At 42.5% G+C, this 23,122-nt stretch overlaps 3 protein-coding genes across 4 annotated transcripts in view; 2 read left to right on the plus strand and 1 right to left on the minus strand.

The window, feature by feature from the left end:
• The window catches only part of TBC1D9B (TBC1 domain family member 9B), a 32,112-nt gene extending 29,705 nt beyond the window's left edge, over positions 1 to 2,407 (plus strand). For both annotated transcript variants that reach the window (XM_035105637.2, XM_035105638.2), the window contains one exon: positions 358 to 2,407. In XM_035105637.2, the coding sequence (XP_034961528.1) occupies positions 358 to 1,050 (693 nt within the window). In that variant the 3' untranslated portion in view covers positions 1,051 to 2,407. The remainder of the gene's footprint in view (positions 1 to 357) is intronic.
• Positions 2,408 to 2,926: 519 nt separating this feature from the next.
• Positions 2,927 to 12,470, plus strand: MRNIP (MRN complex interacting protein). Its single transcript, XM_035105640.2, has 7 exons — positions 2,927 to 4,193; positions 6,698 to 6,757; positions 7,769 to 7,866; positions 8,880 to 8,952; positions 9,642 to 9,775; positions 9,945 to 10,038; positions 11,509 to 12,470. Exons 1-7 carry the CDS (start codon positions 4,134 to 4,136, stop codon positions 12,025 to 12,027), a joined length of 1,038 nt encoding a protein of 345 aa, XP_034961531.1. The 5' UTR covers positions 2,927 to 4,133; the 3' UTR covers positions 12,028 to 12,470.
• Positions 12,471 to 13,151: 681 nt separating this feature from the next.
• SQSTM1 (sequestosome 1) lies at positions 13,152 to 22,865 on the minus strand. Its single transcript, XM_035105639.2, has 8 exons — positions 22,527 to 22,865; positions 19,064 to 19,159; positions 17,178 to 17,413; positions 16,897 to 17,053; positions 16,547 to 16,630; positions 15,539 to 15,768; positions 14,301 to 14,508; positions 13,152 to 13,471 (listed from the first exon to the last, which is right to left on the minus strand). The coding sequence occupies exons 1-8, from the start codon at positions 22,708 to 22,710 to the stop codon at positions 13,311 to 13,313; spliced, it is 1,356 nt and encodes a 451-aa protein (XP_034961530.1). The 5' UTR covers positions 22,711 to 22,865; the 3' UTR covers positions 13,152 to 13,310.
• Between the last annotated feature and the right edge of the window lie 257 nt (positions 22,866 to 23,122).

The following is a 23,122-nucleotide window of genomic DNA, read 5'->3' on the forward strand; positions in this document are numbered from 1 at the left end:
TGTCTGCTACTGTCATTACACATCTTCATGAGCAGACAGGTGGAAATGGGATTTTCCCAACCCTTAGAAATACGGAGTTTAGCCAAGTTAACTTAATAACATTTAAAAGACAGCCAATTTTGGTTCTTTGCATTCAGTTTTCATATATGAAACATTAGTGCACATCTCAAGTGGAAATGCATTACATTTTGGAACATTTTCTGTGTTGTCAGCATGATTGTTAGCTTGAGATGATTAAAAAAAATGTTTATTTGAATTTGTGACTGGTAAGCTTGTTGTTTTGCAGCATTGTCAGTTTGAATATTTTGCACCTAAACTCTAAGCAGTTGTTATAATGTGCATCTGTCTCTTTTCAAGGAGCAATTTATAGAGCTCTGCAAGACCCTTTACAATATGTTCAGTGAAGACCCCGTGGAGCAAGAGCTGTACCATGCCATTGCCACCGTTGCCAGCCTTCTCCTGCGCATTGGGGAAGTAGGCAAAAAGTTCTCCCACCAGCCTGCTAAGAAAGCTGATGACTTAAAAGCAAACAGCATTCAGGACCCAGTAAGTGAAGAAGAGTCTCCAACATCTGACCAGAGTCAGAATTCAACTGTGGAGCAGTATTCCCAAGCTACTCCAGAAGAAAAAGCTTCTGGAGACATTCAGGTTGAGAAACAGCAACAGGAAAACCAGATTTTGGTAGATGGAGGTGGTGAGGGTCCAGGATCTCCAATACAGCTGTTTTCAGATGATGAAACTAAAGACGATATGTCCATGTCTTCATACTCCATGGTCAGCACAGGCTCTCTGCAGTGCGAAGATATTGCAGACGATACAGTGCTGGTTGGTTGTGAGGCGGGCAGTTCAGCTGCGCGATATGGCAGTACCATTGACACAGACTGGTCCATTTCCTTTGAACAGATCTTGGCCTCCATGCTTACAGAGACAGTACTGGTAAACTACTTTGAGAAGAAAGTTGACGTTGCACAGAAGATCAAGGAACAAAAGAAAGTGGAGAGGCAGTTCAGTGCATCCAGTGATTATGAACTTACCTCAGTATCAGGCTGAACTCAAGAGAGAGGTGTAAATAATAGAGGCAGGAAAACTAGAAACCTAGCAGATAGCTGGACACTTGTTTTTTGTTTTTTACCAACACCTACAACTACCCAACAATTAAAGTCTCTTCAGCTGAGTAAGGGACTTATCACAATGACTCTTTGGTATAGATACCTCCCTGGAGGACACCTTGCTTGCTGTGCTTACATTACATTCTCAAAAGCATGAAAGCCATTAGAACCTAATAGCCTCTGTGACCTAGAATTACTATGGTAAATTATGCATGTGTGCCTCTGCCTATCTTTCTTTAATGAAGCTTGATTTCAGTCACACTATTGCTTTAGGTTCCTTGGTAGTTGCTCACAAGAAATGCAGCCTAGCTTGAATTCTTTCCTCTATATCTTTGGCTGCCTCCCTGTGACCTTAACGCCATGTATCAAAATGCTGTAGAGATCCCCAGCCTGCCTGAGAGAGCATTGTTAGGAACCTAGATGTTACGCAATAACTAGTCAGATGTAAAGGATGTTATGCTCTGTTACGCCTGGCATCCTGCAGCTAGAATGTACCAGTGTCTTGGGACAGCTGGTTTCTATCCCAGATGATATACCATCACAGTAGCTTGTGGTTTTCAACACTGCCCAAGAAAGATGCATACTAATATGTTTTAGCCCAGTTTTAACTCTTCAGTGCCATGTGATTTTTTTTGTTTTTTGTTTGTTTTAATTTCCCTGAGGGGGGAAAAAGCAGCACTGAGAATTGCAAAAGCTATGGAGACTGATAAGAACACAATTCTTGGTGCTTTGGGGCATTAGAGTGTTTACTTCATAATTTTTGATGGTACAAGGGCTCAGAAATGTGGGGTTTGAAGAAGTTAATAACATGGAAGATCTAAGCCCCTACACCAGTAAGCTACTTATCATAGAAGACTTGCATCACTGTACAGGCTGCTTATCTGATCTGTTTCTCACCATGGTGGAAAGTGGATCTATTGCTTTTGTGTGTGTGCTGGGCTCAAGTAATGCAAGTGTGTACACAGTTTAGGACTAAGCAGAAAGCAGAGAGATTAGTCCAGTTCATCTGAACCAACTAACCTACTGGCTACATGCTGGTCCAGAAGTTCCACACCATAGGAATCTTGCTGGTTATACCCTCCTAACAGTGTCTGTTACCTACTTTATAATGTTGTGTGGTGTTTAGACAACCCTCTTTTCCAGCGGCATAGAGTACGGATATGAGATCTGTGCTCTGAGAATCAGTTGTAGGCCTGAGGAAAACTGGAGCTCCATTTTGGGATTGAGAACTTCCCTATGGGAAGGCATTCACTCTAAAGAAGCACTATTATATTTGTTTATACAGTATTTGTATACCTGCTCATCTCATTGCATAATTATTTTACTCGGTCATATGAGCACCATTGAAACAGTGTGAATGCTAGCGTGTGGCGGTTGTTGGACCAGTGATGAGTATGGAACATACTGGCAGTTCAGAAAGAGCAAGAGTAACCTTGGAATATACAAGGAATACACCACATGGTGCAATACCCAGTGTTACTACAATTTTGTGGCGTACTCTGTAATGTATTCACAACCAGTATTTGTTTTAAGACTGTCTTCTTAGCCATGGGCCTGGAGAGCTTTTACTAATTCAGTAATTTATTGTAATTTTTTTAAAAAAAACCAAATACATGTGATTTTACATTGGTTTTTGGTCTGATCAATCATGTATTCAATAAATGAACAGAATCACACATAAGACTTCTTTTTCCTTTATTTCAACTTCAGGACAATTTTTTAAAAATGCCTGTTCTCTTCCACAGTTCCTCATTTTTTCACATGCATAACAATGACCTTCGGGAAGAATATGTGAAATGAATAGCCATGTGATCAGGAAACATAAGCAATTTTGAAGTTTTCTTGTGTGTGCAGAAGTAAAACTTGCAAGCTATTGAAGCAGGGCTTTTTTCAACTGGAATTCAGTTCCGGCACCTCTCAATTGGGTGCCATTGCCATTATAAGAGAATGAGGGAGGTTTTCATGCTGAGTTTTGGCACCTCTTTTTCTAGAAAAATAGCACTGTAATGAAGACCTTGAATATGTTTAATGGCATTGAATCATCTTGACTCTAGGAATTGCTTGTAACTGGCTACTACACAAGCGTCTTATGATTCTATGATCCCTTCACTTGATGACTGCAGCATCAAGTGATGCAGAAATGGGCCACTAGACATAACATTTTGATACCGTCTCAAATGCAAAAAGTTTCAGCAGAACCAGCTGATACATGCAGCTACCATTCATCAAATGTACAGTAATGAACATATGTAAGCCTATAAAGCAGAGATCTTACAGAAATAGTGCCAGCCTCACAAACTGGGATGTAAAGAAATGTCAAATCTTCAGTCTGCCCACTAGATGGCATATAAACAAAGTAAAAAGGATGCATGAATCAGTTGCTCTGACAAACTGGAGGGGAATGGGGAAAACGTGGGACCCGGCTACCAGGGTATAAAGTCTACATGAAGGATAATTGTCGTAAGCCACTCTTAGCCTCCTGACCCACCCCATCTCTCAGCCTCGTCCCTCCCACCCGTAAAATGGGGATGATGATACTCGTTTTTGTTTAGTCGATTGGTCGTGTCCGACTCTTCATTACTATCCAGGTAATTATCCTGGATTTCTCGCTACCTCCTGCACACAACTGTTTTGCTTTTTATCACCTCCAAACGCCTTCGGAGGGTTCAAAGGTAACCAGGCAATTCACTCCGCGGGCAAAACAACCCCGCCTCTCAAAGGGAGCCCTTCGATGATGGAGGAACCTCGTCCCCGCCCATCCCAATTAGATCCGGCGTGCGGCTTGGCCAATGAAAAGCCGTAGGAAATAGGAGGAGCTTATCTGCGCGTCGTGCGCCATTTCCCGCCAAATGTTTGGGCATAAAGGGAACGTAAGCGGGAAGTGTGCTGCTGCTGCTGAGGCGTTTGCTTTTCTGCGCCAGTCCTTCGCGCCCCCTGGGAGAGATGGAAGGTGTGTTTTTTTCTCCCATGCGAGTGAAGAAGCTGCGCTGAGAGCTGCTCTTCTTCTGCTGGGCAGTGTCCCTGATGGCTCAGCAGTGTCAGGTGCTGAGGTGCTGCTTCTGTAACGTCTTCCAAGTCCAGCAGGTGAGGTCACGGGGGAGCGGGACCTGCCGGCTGGAGCGCGCGGGCTGTTTGAACCCGAGCTCTACCCTCCTCGTGCTCACAGAACCGTTGAGTTGTAGAATTGGAAGTAGGGTTGCCAGACTCAATAGAGGACAGGACTTCTGTGCCTTTAGTTGCCCTGCTCTCTTTTTAGTTTGGAAACCTTAAAGAGAAACCAGCAGACGCTTTGTTTAATTTCCAAGCAAAGGGTCTGCTGGTTTCCAGACTCAAAAGAGAGCAGGGCAATTAAAGGCACAGAAGTCCTGTCCACTATTGAGTCTGGCAACCCTAATTGGAAGGGACCCCCAAGAGCCATCTAGTCCCGTGCAGGACGCTAAAAGTAATTCGAAAGGTGGTCAAAGGATGTAAGTTGAGGTATTGCAAGCTGACTTTGCCATCTGGGCAAACTTGGGCATTTCCATCACTACAATCAGTGCTTTTTTTCTGGAAAAAAATGTTTAGGGGTACTCTTACTTTGACTCAAGAAAATCACCATTTTATAGTTCAAATCGGGGGAAATAAATACAGTAAATGGACAAAAGTACAAAGATTAACAAAATGTTTAGGGTTATGCCACATGCGTACCCCTGCACATACCCCCCAGGGAAAAAAAGCACTGACTACAGTTACACAACTACACAACGGGACACAGGTGGCTCTGTGGGTTAAACCACTGAGCCTAGGGCTTGCTGATCAGAAGGTCGGCGGTTTGAATCCCTGCGACGGGGTGAGCTCCCGTTGCTTGGTCCCAGCTCCTGCCAACCTAGCAGTTCGAAAGCACGTCAAAGTGTAAGTAGATAGGTACCGCTGCAGCGGGAAGGCAAACGGCATTTCCGTGTGCTGTTCTGGTTTGCCAGAAGTGGCTTTGTCATGCTGGCCACATGACCTGGAAGCTGTACGCCAGCTCCCTCGGCAAATAATGCGAGATGAGCGCCGCAACCCTAGAGTCTGTCACGACTGGACCTAACGTTCAGGGGTACCTTTACTTTACAGTTACACAAAGGTTATTGCTAACTGAAATGGACCAAAATGAATACCAAGTGGGGGGTGGGTGGGTGTTACCTTTCTTCGAGACCAGTGGTCTTTATTGATGAATTAAGTAAAAATAGTACTAAAAACCAGCATCTTGTGTTACCATCAAATCATTGTGCATCATTCACTGGCTGCAGCAAGCATTCCCAAACTGGTCAACAGGCCACCTGTGGTTCATGAGCTTCATTTATCCTGTTTCTCCGAAAATAAGACATAGCCATAAAATGGTAGGTGGTCTGTGGTGTCTCTGGATTTGTGTTTGAAGATGAGAAATGGCACATCCATTGCATGTTATATACTCACATTGATTTTTAATTGTATTTATTTTGCTTCTGTATATTGTATTTTATTGTATTATAATTTGAATTCTGTGGTGATACAGTAACATACATAAAATAGGAAATAAAAGAAGCAATAAAAATACAGTACAATTTAAAATCATACAGCATTTAGCACAGTACATTACCAATTGCTGCAACAGGCAGAAACATTAATTGGGCTGCCAATTTTCAGCAATTTTCAATTGGTCCACGTGGAAGAAAGCTTGGCAACCACTGGGCTAGAAACTCCTTTTTTTAAATTTGCCTTTCCATGTACTTTGACTTGAACCAGCTGCAGCTATTTATTCTGCCACTGCCGCTCTTTATTCTGCCACTCTGCAGTGCTCCTGCTCCCTGGTCAAAGCATGAGTGCGGCAACCTTTTTTCTGTCAAAGGCCACATTACCTTGGGTGGAATCCGTCAATGGATGTTAGCAGTGGATGGGGCAAAAAGAGACAGTATTATTCTGGATGTGTTTTCCAGAATAAAGATAGTCTTGCTTCAGCTTTAACTGTGGCCAAAATTAAGGAGGAAACAAGCAGGAAGGAACAAATGCTGATGGGTTGGAAGAATAGGAGGAACTCGGGGCTGCATAAAATGCAATGACTGCAAGGCAGTCAGATGTGGCTTATAGCAAACTGTAGCCTGTGTTGCACTTGCACATGCCCCAATCTGTAGAATGGTCACTGTTGCATTTCGTCTGTAAAGAGTTGTGATTCCTTTGACCATTAAATCTATGGATTGTGATTGAATTATGGCCAGGTGTTCTCTATTCCATGATTTTGCCACACAAATGTGGTATTTAGTACTTACTGGGTGGAAAAGTAAGCATTCTTCTCAGTGAGAATGCAGTAATTTGGCAAGCTAAGCAAGTCAATAACAATTAACTTTGTTGACATCATTCAGACAGGGTGAAGAATTCAAATGATGGTGCACAATTCTGATATAAATATAAGTGCACAGTACACACAACACTCTGATCATAGACCTGTCCTTGAGCCCCTTAAAATACACACTTGGCTTCTGTTGAAAATCGATGAATATTTATAGAAACATGCACAGTGGCGAATGTTTCACCCATGTAATATGAATTGTGTGGGTTATTAATGGATTATATCTGCAATTCTGTCTTAGATTAAAAAGAGCCAAAAATGGAATTGCAAAGTATGTGATGAAAAGCAGTCAGTTCTAAAGGTGAGTACCCACAGTTCCTTTATTTAAGTCCTGCTATCAATGAACTGGCTTTTTAGTAGGTGGATTCTTTTTCCTCAGATTTTCAAATTGCAATCCTACGCACACTTAACTGGGAACAAATCTCATTGGATTCAGCGGGGCTTACTGCTGTGTGGACATGAATAGGATTTTGCTGTATTAGTATTAGAAATCTATGTTGCCCACATTAATCTCTTTTTTAAAAAAAATCTCCTTATCTTGCAATAGGAATCTGTTCACATAATCTGGTGTTAAAAATAGGTTAAGCAGTAGAGTGTTTCTATTTTTTCTTGTACCTCCTCAACTAGAAGAGATTTCCACCCCCATTGTTCTGCCCAGACACTGAGGTCCAGTGCCGAGGGCCTTCTGGTGGTTCCCTCGTTGCGAGAAGCCAAGTTGCAGGGAACCAGGCTGAGGGCCTTCTCAGTAGTGGCCCCTGCCCTGTGGAATGCCCTCCCATCAGATGTCAAAGAGAAAACAGCTACCAGATTTTTAGAAGACATCTGAAGGCAGCCCTGTTTAGGGAGGCTTTTAATCTTTAATCGATTATTTTATTCTTCTGTTGGAAGCTGTCCAGAGTGACTGGGGAAACCGAGCCAGATGGGTGGGGTATAAATAATAAATAATAATTATTATTATTTTAATACATTATCATGTTGATAAAAATGTGATCCAAATATAGTACTATAGGAGAGCTACTATAAAACATGTGTTGGAAGAAGGGAGTTGTAGTAATTATTCTGATCATATAAGCTATGTGGAGGTTAAAGTACACAAAGAAGAGTATACTGCATTCTTTGTTAAAGTGTGGAGTGATAAGATGTACAGTGCAAGCCTGCTAAAGCAAAAGGTTGTATATATGTCAGATTTACAAGCAGGAAGTGCCCGTTATTAAGTAATTTCCCTGGAACTAGGGCCACTCAGATATTTCCTTGCCAATATAACATTAAAGAACTGTGAAAATAAGTGTTAACAAAACTTTTGTTACTTTAGAGTTTTGGTCAGGGTTCTGGATCTGATTGCAGGCGCCATGTACAAAAACTCAATTTGCTACAAGGACAAGTAGAGCAGGGACCTACGGAAATGCTCAGGTGTGGTATTAACTGATTATTTGCTGTTTTGTGTCTGTATACATTTGCATTATAATTTTCATTCTAAATTACCTATAATGGGTGGCATCGAGCAAAGTCATACTCAGAGTAGACCCATTGGAATTAGTTATTTGAAATAACATTTATTCTACCCAAAGTCACGGCCCTGTAAAAGGCCCATATTCAGTTGATTCTATGCTGCAGCCTATTGCCCCCCCCCCAATCCCTCACCCAGGCAGGCCCCTGAATCTACTCTGCCTAGTCTGCAAAGCCAAGGCGATATATTGTGGAGAGGGCAGGTTTCATCCCTGTCTCCCCCCACCCTGTTCTGACCCATTACCTATCCCTTCCTCCTATTCGGGCACCCCTACCCCAGGCAGGCCCCTACCTCCACTTGGCAATGTTGGGCCTTGTTGCTGCAAAAGGCCTGTTTTCAGTTGGTTGCTGTGGAATTTTGTGATGTCATCTGGTGGCGCTGCTTTCAAGGCAGCAGTGGGCGATCTGCCTTTCTATTGAATGCTGCTGGAGTCTTCAGAGCTTCTGCTGGTGACGTCTAATTTGGACGCCACTTTTTTGAGTGTTTAATCATTATTTTAGGTATGAAAGGTTTGATTTTTTGGGGGGGAGATTATGCCAGGTCTCTCACTGATGGGCATGGAACGTTGTGACCAAATTTGTTACATTACAGTTCAGCAGTTGTGACCTCTACATACGCAATGCCTACATTTATATATAGATAGCTAGTTAAAGGTCTTTACAATGAATGACAGAAAATAAAAGGAAAACTTTCCTCTAAAAGAATTGGAGATATAAATTTTCCTCAGGGGGGAAATCAGCAGATAGTGTGTGATGTCCTCTACCTGTATACTTACCAGGCAGGGGAGACACCTTGATCATGTGGGTGAGAGAGAGAGATCTGATGCTTTGCAGTTTGTGCTCACATTTCAGTACATATGAACTCTATAACACACACATCTATATAGTGATATAACATTAGGTGCATTGATTTTCAGATCTATAGAAGAACCAATAAAGAGAGATGGTGAGAACACAATAGTTAAACTGGAAGAGAATTCGGGCGGGCAGGTAAACCCCTTTGGATTAAATAAAGTGTATCTTCAAAGCCAAAATTGAAGGACAACCAGTCCCAAGCCCTTAAAATACAAATCAAGGAAAGGAGATGACGGTTCAGCTGACCCCCCTCCCCCCCCCGATACTCTCAGGATTTATTTTTGTGTAATTTATCCATTTGTTTAGTTAAGTAAGGACCCATTTCTCCATGTGACGTTGGGCGGCAACCTTTGTTTTTACTGAAGCAAATTGCATATTAGCAGGATTGTGTAAAAAGGTCATGGTTCTTCAGAACACAGGAAAATGTGTGGAACACAGTTCTTCTGGATTGGGTTCAGAATTAAGCTCTCTGAGCATACATGCTTTCATTTTAAATAGTTATGAGGATGGGCTTGAAGAAACACAGGCAGTTCCTAATGAAATCTTAGAAGCCTAGGGTACTAATTAGAAACCATCTAGTGCCCTGCATAGCTGTTGTCCTTCTGCATGACAAGCAAAACCAGGATAAATGCATCTGAGTTTGCCTAATTCACCAAATTCAGCTTTTCTTGGTACTTGAGATGGCTGGACAGTAGTACCGGTAGCAGCAGTGGTATTAATAAAAATAATCATCAGGTTTCTTGCTATGATTAAAGCAGATCACTAAAGCAACAGAGCATTTAGCGAGTTATGACTCTCGATAAGACATTCTGTAATTTTTGTAGGAGGAAAAGGTAAAGTTGGTCAGCCGCTGGACTAAATATCTCAATGGAAGATGTGAAGAGCAAGTGAAGGAAGATGAGGAGGAGATAATGGTGCATACAGAAAAACAGAGCTACTCTTTCAAGAACACACTAAGGTGGATATGTAGTAGTTTCTTATTTTTACATAGTAAGTAATGGTGCCTTGTTTGAACATGCCAGAATGCTATAACTGAATCACAAGGTTCATCTAAGAGATACCTGCTTTTTCTTTCCATGCTTTGTGCGAATTCATTGGACCACTTTTAATTTTGTTGCACCTGCTAGGAAGTGTCAGAAGACCAGCTTACACATCAGTGATTCCCAGGGGTCTAGAAAAAGGAGAGCTCCTGGATTTGCAAAGGATGTCCTATGTTTTGAGGTATCGCTCTTTCTCCAAGATAGCAAATACTTAATATTTTATAGTATGACAGGACCCTCTTTTAAATGTCATAAAAGTTTCACTCATGTTGTATTCCCTGCCTTGTTGCTTCATATCTGCCTAACTACCATAGCACTTCTCAAAGCAGCCTACCAAATGAGTGGAGCTTACATTAGTGAACACTTTCAGTATAATCAAAGTCTCATTGAAAGTGCAAGGTGGTGTTCTTATATACATATCCTAACCAACTCTTTTGCCCGGCAAATCAAGTTTACAGCATTCATTGCCAGTGAATTGGCTTTATACTTATCATGCAGTGAGCCTGTAGAGGTTATTACAGCCATTATATGAGGCCCTACTCTATTTTTTTCCACCATGTAAGTAGTGTACACCTATACAGAATGCAATGTTAACCTTGCTATGGGAAATAATAATAATACATTTTTATTTATACCCTGCCCTCCCCAGCAAGAGCTGGGCTCAGGGCGGCTGACATCAACAAGATCACAGGAAAACATAAAAGAAAGAAAAACGATCGATTAAAATGCGGATTAAAATACAATCCAGATTTTTTTAGATTTTTTTTTAATGCAGCCTCATTTTAAAATGGCCCAAATAAAAACCATAAGGGAGGAAAAACATAGTGGTCAAAAGGCCAGGCAGAACAGCTGCGTCTTGCAGGCCCTGCGGAAAGATGTCAAATCCCGCAGGGTCCTGGTCTCCTGTGAGAGAGCGTTCCACCAAGTCGGGGCCAATACTGAAAAGGCCCTGGCCCTAGTTGAGGCCAATCTAGCCACCTTATGGCTCGGGATCTCCAAAATATTGTTATTTGTGGACCTTAAGGTCCTCCGCGGGGCATACCAGGAGAGGCAGAAGAGCTAGATTGTCAATGAGTATCAACTTAAAGAATGCATGAAAAGCCTGCAGGATCAGCCAGTGGCCTAAGTCTCAATTTAATATCATCAGCAAACTTGGCCACCTCACTGTTCATTCCTAACTCTTATGAACCAGTTAAAAAGCACAGGTCCCAATACCAGTCCTTGAAGGACTCTGCTTTCTACATCTGTCCATTCAGAGAACTGTCTGTTGATCCCTATTCTCTACCAGATCACCTCTATATGCTTGGTGAAACTCTAAAAGAACTCTTAATAGGTTTGTAAAACTGGACTTGCCCTTGCAGAAACCATTGCTGGTTCTGCTTCAGCAAGGCTTCTTAGCAAGCTGTGCAGTTGCTTTCTGAATCTAAGGAGAATGTTCTGTCTTAATAACAGTACCACCACCTGTGATGCCTGTTACTTCCCTGCAGATAGGTCGACCACTTACTTACCCACCTTAGAACAGATCAACCCATGCGGTCTAGCCGAGTGTGCAACAGAGCAAAAGAGCTACACGTGCATCAAATAAAGAGTAACTTTACTTATTTGCAATCTGGCATTTCCGATTATTTCAGTCTCCTGCATTTTATTCTAGAACAGAAAAGATTCAGCCTATGGAGATGATACATCTTTAAATGTGATTCCTGTTGTCAAAGAGCATCTGGTGTGCCAGAAGAATAAAGATTCAGAGTCAAGAGCTGCTGAACTTTCAAAGTGGGAGAAATTCCTTTTATCTGGTAAGAGTTGTAATAGTGGCAATGAAACTGCCATGATGCAAGAGAGGCAGGGAATGCTAGTCCAAATGTTTGCTGCAAGGAGAAGTGCTGAAAGGCCAGCAACCTCCAGCCCCTGTAATTGGCATCATGCATCCGTTCCATTAGCTGGAGTACAACAGTTCTCCAACATTGAACATGTTCCCATAGCTGACATACCTGTGGGAAGAAGGAAACACTTTCCTCCTTTAACTAATGTTCATCTTCAAGAAAAAGTGCTTCAAGAAAAAGTGCCTGAAGAGCAATCTTCTTTTGTAAATACTCTTATTAGTGTCTCAAATTCAAAGAATCTGCATAGAAACCTCTTTTCTACAGGAGATGACTTTGATGATGATATTTAAATGCTCTTTTTTTCTTCCCAACACTTTTATCATTATTAGTCTATGTGAGATGACTTAGAAGAATAAATTGTAGCCTGACCTAAGTCATAAAGCTATGTTGTATAATAAAGGAGATTGTACTTAAATACTGTCAGTATCTTTGACATGTATGATGTTGTTCATAATTTGTGGTGAAAAATGTGGTGTCGGGACAAGACTTTAAAACCAGCAAAGCAGTATTCATTGTATACTATGTATAGGCAGAAATTTCTAAAAAGGCATTTTTCTGCACCCGAGTACCAAATTGGGGCTAGCTTTGTTTTCTCTTGCATCCAAGGGGGGAATTTTTTTCTTGTACCTGGTTCTGTAGTGGGAGTAGTAGGAGGAATGCTGGCTCAGGTGGTGCTGAAACTTGTATGTACACTGTAGTTCAGGCACAGGCAAACTTTGGTCCTCCAGACATATCGGACTACAATTCCCATCATCCCTGACCACTGGTCCTGTTGGCTAGGGATGATGGGAATTGTAGGCCAAAAACATTTGGAGGACCAGTTTGCCTATGCCTGCTGTAGTTAAAAAATTAGTGTCACTGTTCATTAACTTGTCTCATAGAACGTGACAGAAATTCTCAGGTCATGGGGTAAAGCACAACAATGATAGGCCTATGTATTTAAAACTTTTTCTGCTCCATCACACCCTAGGACCCTTTTTTGTCAGCTGCCTTCATTTCTCATGACCCAGGCAGACAAGCTGCAGCCAGTCAGTGCAAGCCTTAGCAACCCCACTTGCAGATTTTTGCTACTTGTCCTTGACATGTTCACCATGATTAGAACGTCCTCTTTAAAGACACAAGAGCTGCTGCTTAGCTTGTGCAGCTGTGGAATACAAGGTCCTGAGTACAGGAACCGATTACAGAAAGTGCCACAAATGTAACGTGAAATGCAAAACCACCTTTCAGCCAAGTTTCCAAAACCATTCCTTTCTGTGAAAGCAAGGCTTGCAGTTGATTCACCACCTGAGAGTAAAAAAACCCCAGACCAGCTATCAGAACTTGTGCCTAATAGCATCCATTGTTTTAAGTACTGGCACCTACCAAGTATCTTCTGCAATATGAAGTATTACCACAAATTAGACACACTACTGAATTAAGTGGGGAAAGTTAATGTGAATCTTTATTGATAGTATGAACTTAGAATATGGAAAGACAATCAGAGCCTTGCAGGGGCCAAAATATATAAAAAGGTAGGCTACTCAGTTGCAGCAGCCTTAACAATTTGCTTTAAGAATTATGAGTTACACAGGTGCTATTTGGAAGTTTTTGCTTGCTTGGCATACTGGATGGTATCCAGAGCAGCCCCAATGTCGTAGTTCTTGGAATGCAGCAGGTGAGTGAGCCAGCCTCCTTCATCAGAAAAGCCCATAGACAACATCTGGGACAAGGATTCAATGAGACGGGGGTCTGCTTCTGTAAATAAGTAGAAATAGGATTAGTTGATCCAGCTGTCCGTACCACCTTGCCTACATTTCCACCCCAATCTGCAAATCCACAGCTGGCTGTTTTAAGATGCTGTGGGCCATAGCTGCCAAGTTATCCCTTTTTTAAAGGGATTTTCCCTTATGCTGAATAGGCTCCCTCGCGAGAAAAGGGAAAACTTGGCAGCTATGCTGTGGGCAATTGCCTATCCCTAGGTTGTGTTCTTTAAAAACTGGACTTTTACAAGTTTTATCAGGAAAAGTTACCAATAGGAAGACCAGCTGAGGCTGACCTTGATTAGGTAACAATCTTTCTAGTTATCCTGGCAACCCAAGTGATAGTTATAAAGCCCTGAACAGCTCAAGACCTGACTCCTGAAGAACTTCCTTTAGTAATATCTGCTCAAGCCTTACAATCATCATGACATGCTCTTCTCCAAATTAGACCTGCAGACAGACAAAGACATTTATAAACTAGTGTTGGGGCTTATGGTTTATTGTTTTGTTGTATTTTAGTTGTATGTTGCCATGGAAGCTTATACTGAAATGCAGCTAACGAACTTTCTACACACTCAAGTTCAAGTGACCAAGTTGTCTTGTAAATAATACTATTCAAGAGCTTTAGAAGAGATGTGACTCAAATGCAATCCTATGCATGTCTACTCCGGACATAAACTCACTTAGTTCAGTGGCACTTACTCTTGGGTAAGGGGATGCAGGTTTCAGCAAGTAACATGTAATATTAGTCTGTAACCAAGGCAAACAGGATTTGATTTCCTAACATGCCAGAGCTGTATATAGCCTTCCAATCTCTTTTTTACCTGGTGGAAGGTGAGGATAGAGTGCAGCCTCTCGCAGTCCTGTTGGTCCTGTGTTAGTGGGAGCTTCAGCTGGATTCAGAGAGCTTGGGTTGTCACTCTCTGGCATTTGTAAGGACTGCAGTTCACCAGTTGAAGGGTCTACTTCTTTTGGAGACAAATGGGTCCAGTCCTCATCTCCCCCTGAACTGCTGCTGGATTCAGCCGGTTCCTGGGATTGCACAAAAACACAATGTGGAGAGCCTGCTTCAGAATAACACAAAGTACCCCTTAAAAGACCTGCGCCTAATGAAGTTACTTACCAATAGCACACACACTTATAGCCAGTGAGCAATATATAACTTATAATCCCCAACACTAAAGTTCTCTGCCTCCCTCACCTTAAGGAATATTGCAGATATACTTTCTCTAAGATTTTCCATGACTGCTAAACAGACATTTGATGCCCAAGAAAACACATCAAATGCAACATTGCTAACCACAATCTTCCACGAAAATTTTAGCCACTTCAGTGTGTATTACAGATCTAGCTTCACATCTAAAACTAAACCCTTCTATACATGCTGATGTTACTAATCTATGGCTTTAAAACATACACTAGACAGATTTCCACGTGTACAATAGTACTTCCTCCTCCCTCCAGCACCTCCACACTCCACAACACAACACTGGGGGGCCCCCCAGAACAAGTGTAAGTGGGGAGCTGCAGTGGGAAGTCCTGTTGTGCAAGCAGAAGTCCACATGTGACAATGGATTTCATGCTGTCTTACCAAACATCTCTTGGTCAATAATATACTCTTGATTATTTTCAGGATATCTAGCATGGTTTTTTTCCTGAGCCCTGAAGCTAGAAATATACAATATGTTGCCTTTTCAGAGCCTAATGTCCACCAGGAAAACCGAACAAAGAATGCCCTGCCAAGTAACCATGCATACTCAGAATTCAGTTGGGCTGACTCCCACCTAAGTGGGGTTAAGACTGCAGCTTTAGTGTGTTTAGAAATAATACATTTTTTCTGTTGTATGTTATTGTACAGAGGCTAGAAGATTACCACTACTCATGACCATCTCTAAAAAAAATTAGTACTCTGTCTTGCATAGGAAAATGAAAGATCGATTTAAGTTCCCAATATAAAAAGCATCAGTGCTGATTTTATCGACAAGCATACAGTGAACTGTGTACATCTTTACCCTACTGACTGCACATTTTGGAACTGACAGTTTGATCTTCATACTCGTACCTCTGACAAGAGGTTCCCCTCCTCTTCTTCCATCTGTGTAGCGGGAGAATATACTGCCATTTCCTGCAGCTGGTCTGTAAGAGTATCTGCATCTGCAGCTGGTTTGCTGTTGCTACTTGCTTCTGGTCCGGTCGGGTCACTGGAACCTCTCTTCTCAGAACTAGGTTCTTTACTAGGTGACACTTTGCTCCTCTGTCCCTCATGTTCCACATCAATATCAACATCAATACCTAGAAAAACAATTTAAAAGTTGGAAGCTGGTAATAATCTCCAATCACTATGTTTCTGTCTACATCTACATCTCTAGGGATTTGAATGCAGCCTTCTTGGATGGATTCCCCCTCCTCCTTAGAATGGCAACGGTTTCCCATTCTGAAGGTCAGACAAAAGTAGCTCTCCAATAACCTTGTCCAGGAATTGTGGACAGAGGTTTCATGTTCCCACTGAGCAATCACTGGGGAGAATGTGAAGACTGATAGCTGGTTGATATGAGAGAAGATGGACAATGTGCCAGCTATTCTGTAATATTCACCTACTGCTGACTGACCTGCAGTGCCAACTTTCTCCTTGGACTACATTGCTCTACAACAGCTTAAAGTATTTATAGTCTGCCTTTGCACAGTGCAGTCATACATCTGAAGGACAGTCACCTTAAACTCCAAAATCAGAGCACAGGAGATGCCCACTTTTGCCTTTATGTTTCTCCTATGTAATGGCATTTAGTATTTGAGAAGACAAACACAAATGAAACACTATTGCTAGGACCACTCCCCCCCCCAAAAGCTTAACCATAGTATTAGAAGACTTTTGACATAAAACTATTTGGGAGGAAAGGGTAAGGCAAAATAGAAGGCCCACATGTCCTGTATAGCAGCTAGTAAGAGACCCAATTGATCAAACCAAAAAAGGCTACTTAAACCATTTGATACTTCTGAAAGCCCACATGCAGAGTATGAAGGCAAATCATAGATGAAAGGCAATAATAGCCAGATGAAAGCAACTGCTTACCAAGCGGACCCAGAAATGCAGCAACACTTTCTCCGACATTTTTCAAAAAGGTGGCATTGGGATCTTGAGATTGACTGCTAGAAGCTATTTTTAATAAGGGGGAAAAGTTATTTATAGATCTTGTAAGAGAAAAGTTGATGAGTAACATTAAATACAAGGATTAACAAACTAAGTTTCTTTTAGCTCTTAAATATGATTTGATTTATAACTCAATGTAGCATTCTTAAAGGAGATCTTGAACACATCTATTCAAAAGTAAATTCCTGAAAGCAAGGAATTTGGGACAGAGTTTGCCTTTTTATTTTGCATTTACAATCACCATTATGGTCATCAGAAAACTAAACGCATACCTTGCTCAGGAGCCGCGCTCTGAGAAGTGGTGCTACCTTGTGCCTGGCCAGGGTTTTGACACTTGCGGGCAGGACAAGGGTGACCACAGCCTTGCATCCACGCAAAAGGTGAAACACCATGTTTCATCTTACGAAGCCAGCGACCTCGGGGAAGCCACTAAAGGGTAAAAGAACATGCTGTTAGGGGTAACTGTCACTTTAGAAAATAGTTGCAATTCATCTTAGGCAAGATGATCTTTACAGCCCCCTCTGGGCGACTACTTTTTCCTCATGTTACTTACCTCAAATGGATGGAGCAATGGACTCTGAAACATGATCATGTTATGTTCCTTATGGATACCCTTTCCCTCACAAGTACTGCACAGGTCATAGTCGGGACAAACGGTGCATTTGAATCTTGCACCCGCAACTGGGCCATCACAACCATCACAGATCACGTTGGGATGCACCATGTTCGGTGGGCGCTCCTGGCTGCAGGATTGGCGGTGCAGGTGGTCACGCTTCAGCTCCTTTTTCTCTGAAGGACACAAACACAGGCTGTTGCTGAAGTATGCCCAAGATAAATGAACCAATACCCATCGAGCTGCAGAACTGGACAGTTGTAAAAGGACAGGAATGGAAGCGTGCATACTTTATTCATCCCTGCACCTCCAACTTTGTTTTGCCCAGAAGTGAACTAAGCAATTTCTCATAAAAGCCTTTAGTGTCTGCCACTACCTCTCTCCCATGTGTTTGTGGTGTGGATAACCATGAACATAGAGTCAAATCAGTATTTGTATATAGAGGATGACAAATGTAAAAGTCACATTCTGCAAAAAGTGACTGAAGCGTTGTTTGCAGAAATGTTGACAACCCAGTTCATCAAGGACTTGTTTGTTATGAGTGATCGTAACTTTGTTTTCCTATCAAGTTGCACCACAAACTACTGTAGCCAACTCTGATTTTTTTAAATCTTCATGGCACAGTTTGTACCAGCAGACAAGAGATCCATGAGTTCCAATTACCAGAGATACATATGACTTGCGTGTTTGTTTGTTTTCCTATTTCCAAAGGAGAGTAGCTACTGAGTCTTTTTCTCAGCATGGCTCTTACTGTAACCTGAGATTATTGTTACTGATATATTTTGCTCACCAGCAGTCTCTGCTATCCAAGTCTGCAAAATGCCTTCTCTATTATATCCTAAGACTTTAAAAAAACCAACAGACTCAGTTTTCCATCAGGGCCACCAATAACTTTTCCTATTCTAACCTTCCCAATTTGGGGGGGTTTCAACATCTGCTCTGAAGGTAGGAGTGGGCAGGGAACAATGATAAGCAGAGGGTTATACAATATATACCCATTCTGCATATTTAAGAATGTTCTAAATATGGATGCTCATAATTTATGAATATAAATGCTCATTCTTATTTCAGGGCTTAAAACCACTAATTCCAATATTGGGGAATGTTAGAGAAGGCAAATTCTAGATCTCTTCTAGATCACCATTCCTCTCTTAGCATGCTATTCTGATGGATACTCACCCTTTCCCATGTGTCTGGCAATGTCTCATTTCTTGCAGAAATCTAGCATGAAACGGCCAACTTCTGTCCAACTGAGCTTTCTTTTAGTGTGTGGCTTGTGCCCCATTGGTATGCAACAGCTTTGTTAGGAGGAATTTCAAGCCTCTTGGAGCACAACAACGAAGCCTGGTCATGTAAACTTTGGATCAGCTATACACTTCATGTTACAGTTCTTCAACAAATCTCCTTTACTAGAGTTTCTATGGGAAAGGCATAATCTCCCATTGGCCTAGTTTCTGGGCTCTACCACCTCATGACTGCTGCTGCATTCCAACTATACATTGGTATTAGTTGAAAAACAATATCACACATGTCAAAAATAGCTTGGAACAATGGTCAATGAAAGAATAAGGGTGGAATAAAAAATGGGGGAAAGTCTACTTCAAGGGATTTAAATGCAGTGGCCAACAAACAAACCCTTGTACTGGGTCTGGGTGAATTTCTAGTTTTCAAGACTGGTTTTGCCAATGCAGTTTAAATTCCCATTAAGTCACTGGGGTTCATAGATTCTCACCTTACTCTCAAGTGAGAATCCTGTAGCAGCCATTCTCATGAAACACTAGCTGCCAAAAGCAGTTAAGAGAGAATACTAAACTGGCTAAGATTACCTTTAACATAAATGCGAAAAATCCCATCTTTCACACAGGGCAGGGCCAGCTTCAGTTCTTCATCACTGGAAAAAGCAATCATATCTCCATCTTCATCTGAAATAAGAAAACAGTTAACTCACTTTGACAGCAGGTACTCAGCCTTATCCTGAAATTTTTGCATAGGGCAGCAGAAAACACTGTTGGACTCGATATGTACTCTGTGGGCTGTATGCAAGTCTGTTGTTAAGAGAGTTACCTAGCGCCATCTGCATGTGTGCCAAAGTATCCTTTGATTACACATTTATTTCACATAGCAAAGTAGTGCTTTCAGAAGACAGACTTACAGCTTTTATTCAGTTACTTGAATTAAAATCTAAAGGCAAATAAGCTTCAGATTGCAGGCTATGTAATGCAAGGTAGCTCTGATGAAAGAAATGTAACCTTCCACTGAAAAGCTATGCAGTTCTCAGCTACCAACTGAATTACTGTTCCAGCAGCTGATTTCTAGTAAAGATGCACCGATGCTTTAGGCAGTGATTTATACAAAGCTACTAAAAAGAGAGATTTTACTTTCTTAGGCTCCTTGATCACTGCAGATGGTGACAGCAGTCACGAAATTAAAAGACGCCTGCTTCTTGGGAGAAAAGCAATGACAAACCTAGACAGCATCTTAAAAAGCAGAGACATCACCTTGCCGACAAAGGTCCGTATAGTTAAAGCTATGGTTTTCCCAGTAGTGATGTATGGAAGTGAGAGTTGGACCATAAAGAAGGCTGATCGCCGAAGAATTGATGCTTTTGAATTATGGTGCTGGAGGAGACTCTTGAGAGTCCCATGGACTGCAAGAAGATCAAACCTATCCATTCTTAAGGAAATCAGCCCTGAGTGCTCCCTGGAAGGACAGATCGTGAAGCTGAGGCTCCAATACTTTGGCCACCTCATGAGAAGAGAAGAATCCTTGGAAAAGACCCTGATGTTGGGAAAGATTGAGGGCACTAGGAGAAGGGGACGACAGAGGACAAGATGGTTGGACAGTGTTCTCGAAGCTACGAACATGAGTTTGACCAAACTGCGGGTGGCAGTGCGAGACAGGAGTGCCTGGCGTGCTATGGTCCATGGGGTCACAAAGAGTCGGACACGACTAAACGACTAAACAACAACAAACAACAACTAAAAAGAGCAGCCTTCCCCGACCTGGTGGCCTCCAGCTGTTTTTGGACTACAATTCCTATCATGGCAGATCAGGACAGGTTTTATTGGAGGTTTTATTGTTAATGAAAGCAGCAACAGACAATAACCTCCTAACACCTGGTTCTTGAGATGAGAAAAGCCTTTGTTTATGTTTCCTTTAATGGGAATCAGCATTCCTTTCAAGAGGACCTTAAAAGCAGCATGCACTGTTCAGTAGTACAAAAATAAGGCATTGCCAATCAGTTCTGACCTTCAGGCAGGACTGAAAACAGCACACAACATGCATGCAGGTACAAATAAATTTGCTACCTTTCCTCATAATTGGGAAGCCCAGGCATTACCGGGTTGCCTTCTGGAAGTAATACTTAATGGAATGACAGAGCATCTGCTTTGCATGCAGAAATGCTGCTGTAAAGGCTAGACCTTCAGTCAGTAAGTTTAAGAAATACTGAGCCAGATGGACCAACAGTCTGATAGTTTTCTGCACTCTTGTGTACTCACCAATCAGCCTCTGAAAACTATTTAATACACAGTGCAGTTCTCACACACTTCATATTCTTACATACCAATAGTCAAGAGTGGTTAACACTTCTATTGAAAAGTGTGCAAGACTTACAGGGCTGGCAGAGCTCCCTAGAATAAATTCTGGTTGCTACAGGAATATCCAGTATGAAGTAACTCTGCCCATGTGTACAAACATGCTTAAACAAACATTTATAGTTGGATTGCAAGTCACTGTGCAACATCACACAATGGCACTTATTTTAAATGAATTTATGAGAAGTACCAATGAGCTCCATATCCTATCACGTCATATCTTACTACTAAGGGGATCCCACCACCCTCAGGAAACATGTTGACAATTCCCAAACAGAAATTTGGACACCAGTAGCTAGTACGCCTGCAGTGGCAGTCCCCTCTTTGCAATGGAAACCCTGCTGCTTATGTCACTCCTCTATGTGCCATACTTTTTGCCCAAATCGTTCAAGAGCATATTCAAAATAACTTAGCATACATCTGTTTACATGTTAGTTTCACGCCATGGATCCCTTGATACATATCAGAGCAAGATTCCACACTACTGCACTCTGTATGAGTATCAATAATGCAACCACACGGAACCTTCTTATTTGATCAGTGTCCACCCTCCCAGGTGAAAAACTGGGTCACCCACACACTTTTGGTTATTTGTATGTATGAAATGGTGTATGTATGCATGGTGGGACTAGCAATGAGCAACTGCAACCAGATTTAGAGTTGGAGCACTTAAGGCCACTGCAGTGCCTTCCCTCTCTCCATCCAACCTCAACAGGTAAATTGAGGTTGTTACCTGCACTGAGGTTTAATGAGACATAGATAGCAGTTTTTGTGCTAAGGCCTCAACACTGGAGGAGTAAACTGTGTGGAAAAGACTGCATCCGAACTAGTATAGAGTGCCTTTTCTTATACATTATCAGAGACAGCTTCCATTCGCAAGTAAGGTTTCTAGACTAGGGAGGTTGCTTCCTAAGAGACCGGAACTCCAGATCTTATTTCATTTAGAGATTAAGCGCTGGTTTGAGCGAGTATAGCAGAAGGGCGTGACAACTACAAAAGGTTAATGAGCAAAGCATATATTGTTAGCTTTGCTTTTTATGCACACAGGCACCGAACAGAACCTCCAACTGCTTCTCCATTGCACAACCTAGTCTGGGAAACCTTGACCTGTTGATTTCAGCCCGACAGGCAGCAATAACGGCTACACAGAGCCCTGCCTCCAAGATCTAGCATGAAAAGCCTTAGGACTATCAATTCACTAAAGTAAAGGCGCCTTTTAAAGGTAAACACCCTTTTCCCTGGCCTTGTTGCTGTACCTTGAACCACAAAGCAGCTTTCCCCAGACCCAGAGATCAAGTGACTGAAAAAGGTTTCCCAGGCCGGATTTCATGGAATCATAGAATTATAGAGCTGGAAGAGAATTATAGTTGGGTCATCTAGCCCAACCCCTGCGATGCAGGATTCTCAAATCCATCCATGACAGGTGGCCATCCCTCCAACACCTCTGCTTAAAAGCCTCCATTGAGGGAGACTCCGCCACCTCTCGTGGGAGTCAGTTCCGCTGTCGAACACCTTACTGTCAGAAACGGACATACTGTTTGAAGACGTACTGTCTTCCCGACGCTTAGTCGGAATCTCCTTTCTGCGTGCAAGGCTACTGCAGCGATCCTGTCGCACAAATAAATAAAAAACCGGAGTTGGAAATAAAACACCACGGTGGCCTGTTAACGGTCCCCCCCCGTCCCCCACTCACCCTTATAGTACATCTGAAAGGCGCCTGTGGCGGCTGCGGAATTGCGAAGCAGCCCCTGGAAAAGATCGGCGATCTTGTCCCGTATCGGCAGGTAGCGGGCAGGCGAGTCGAGGGCGAAGCGGCGGATCTCGCGAGTCACCTCCTCCTTGCCCAGCAGGTAGGCCTTCACCGTCATCGGAGCCATGGCGGCGGCAATAGCTGGATCTAGTGGCGCAGCAAGAATTGGTTCACGCAGGAAGGCGGGAGGGCGGACCTGATCACGACGACACCGCTCCGCGTGGCACCCTCCTTTCACTCTCAGTCCTCGAGCCTGCTTTGCCTGCTGCTTCGCCACTCGTCCCCGGGCTTCTTATAGGCGCTTTTGCAAAGAGGGCGGGCTTGAGCTGGGAAAGTCCCCACCCAGAGAGACAAGCAGGGGAGGAGCGGCAACAACAACAATAATAGAGGGGGCGTGCGCGACCCTTGCGCTAAAAGGCTGTTTCTGGAATGAAAGGAGGCGGGGGGGGGGCAAAGGGGAGCGGGGTTGCTGCTCAGGAAGGAGAACGCCAAGGACACGGGTAGTGTCATTGTCAGTCGTATGATTTTTAACGTGGGGA

This window comes from Zootoca vivipara, chromosome 2, assembly GCF_963506605.1.
Source record: "Zootoca vivipara chromosome 2, rZooViv1.1, whole genome shotgun sequence".
Classification (NCBI taxonomy): domain Eukaryota; kingdom Metazoa; phylum Chordata; class Lepidosauria; order Squamata; family Lacertidae; genus Zootoca; species Zootoca vivipara.

Bases quoted from the DNA above. Each gene is read 5' to 3' on its own strand.
- MRNIP (XM_035105640.2), top strand. From the start codon at position 4,134: ATGGCTCAGCAGTGTCAGGTGCTGAGGTGCTGCTTCTGTAACGTCTTC. The intron at 6,758-7,768 runs GTGAGTACCCAC...TTGTTACTTTAG, and splicing joins AAAAGCAGTCAGTTCTAAAG to AGTTTTGGTCAGGGTTCTGG. The intron at 7,867-8,879 runs GTGTGGTATTAA...ATTGATTTTCAG, and splicing joins GGACCTACGGAAATGCTCAG to ATCTATAGAAGAACCAATAA.
- SQSTM1 (XM_035105639.2), bottom strand. From the start codon at position 22,710: ATGGCTCCGATGACGGTGAAGGCCTACCTGCTGGGCAAGGAGGAGGTG. The intron at 19,160-22,526 runs GTGAGTGGGGGA...TTCTTATTTCAG, and splicing joins CTTTCAGATGTACTATAAGG to ATGAAGATGGAGATATGATT. The intron at 16,631-16,896 runs GTATGCGTTTAG...TATTAAAAATAG, and splicing joins GAGCGCGGCTCCTGAGCAAG to CTTCTAGCAGTCAATCTCAA.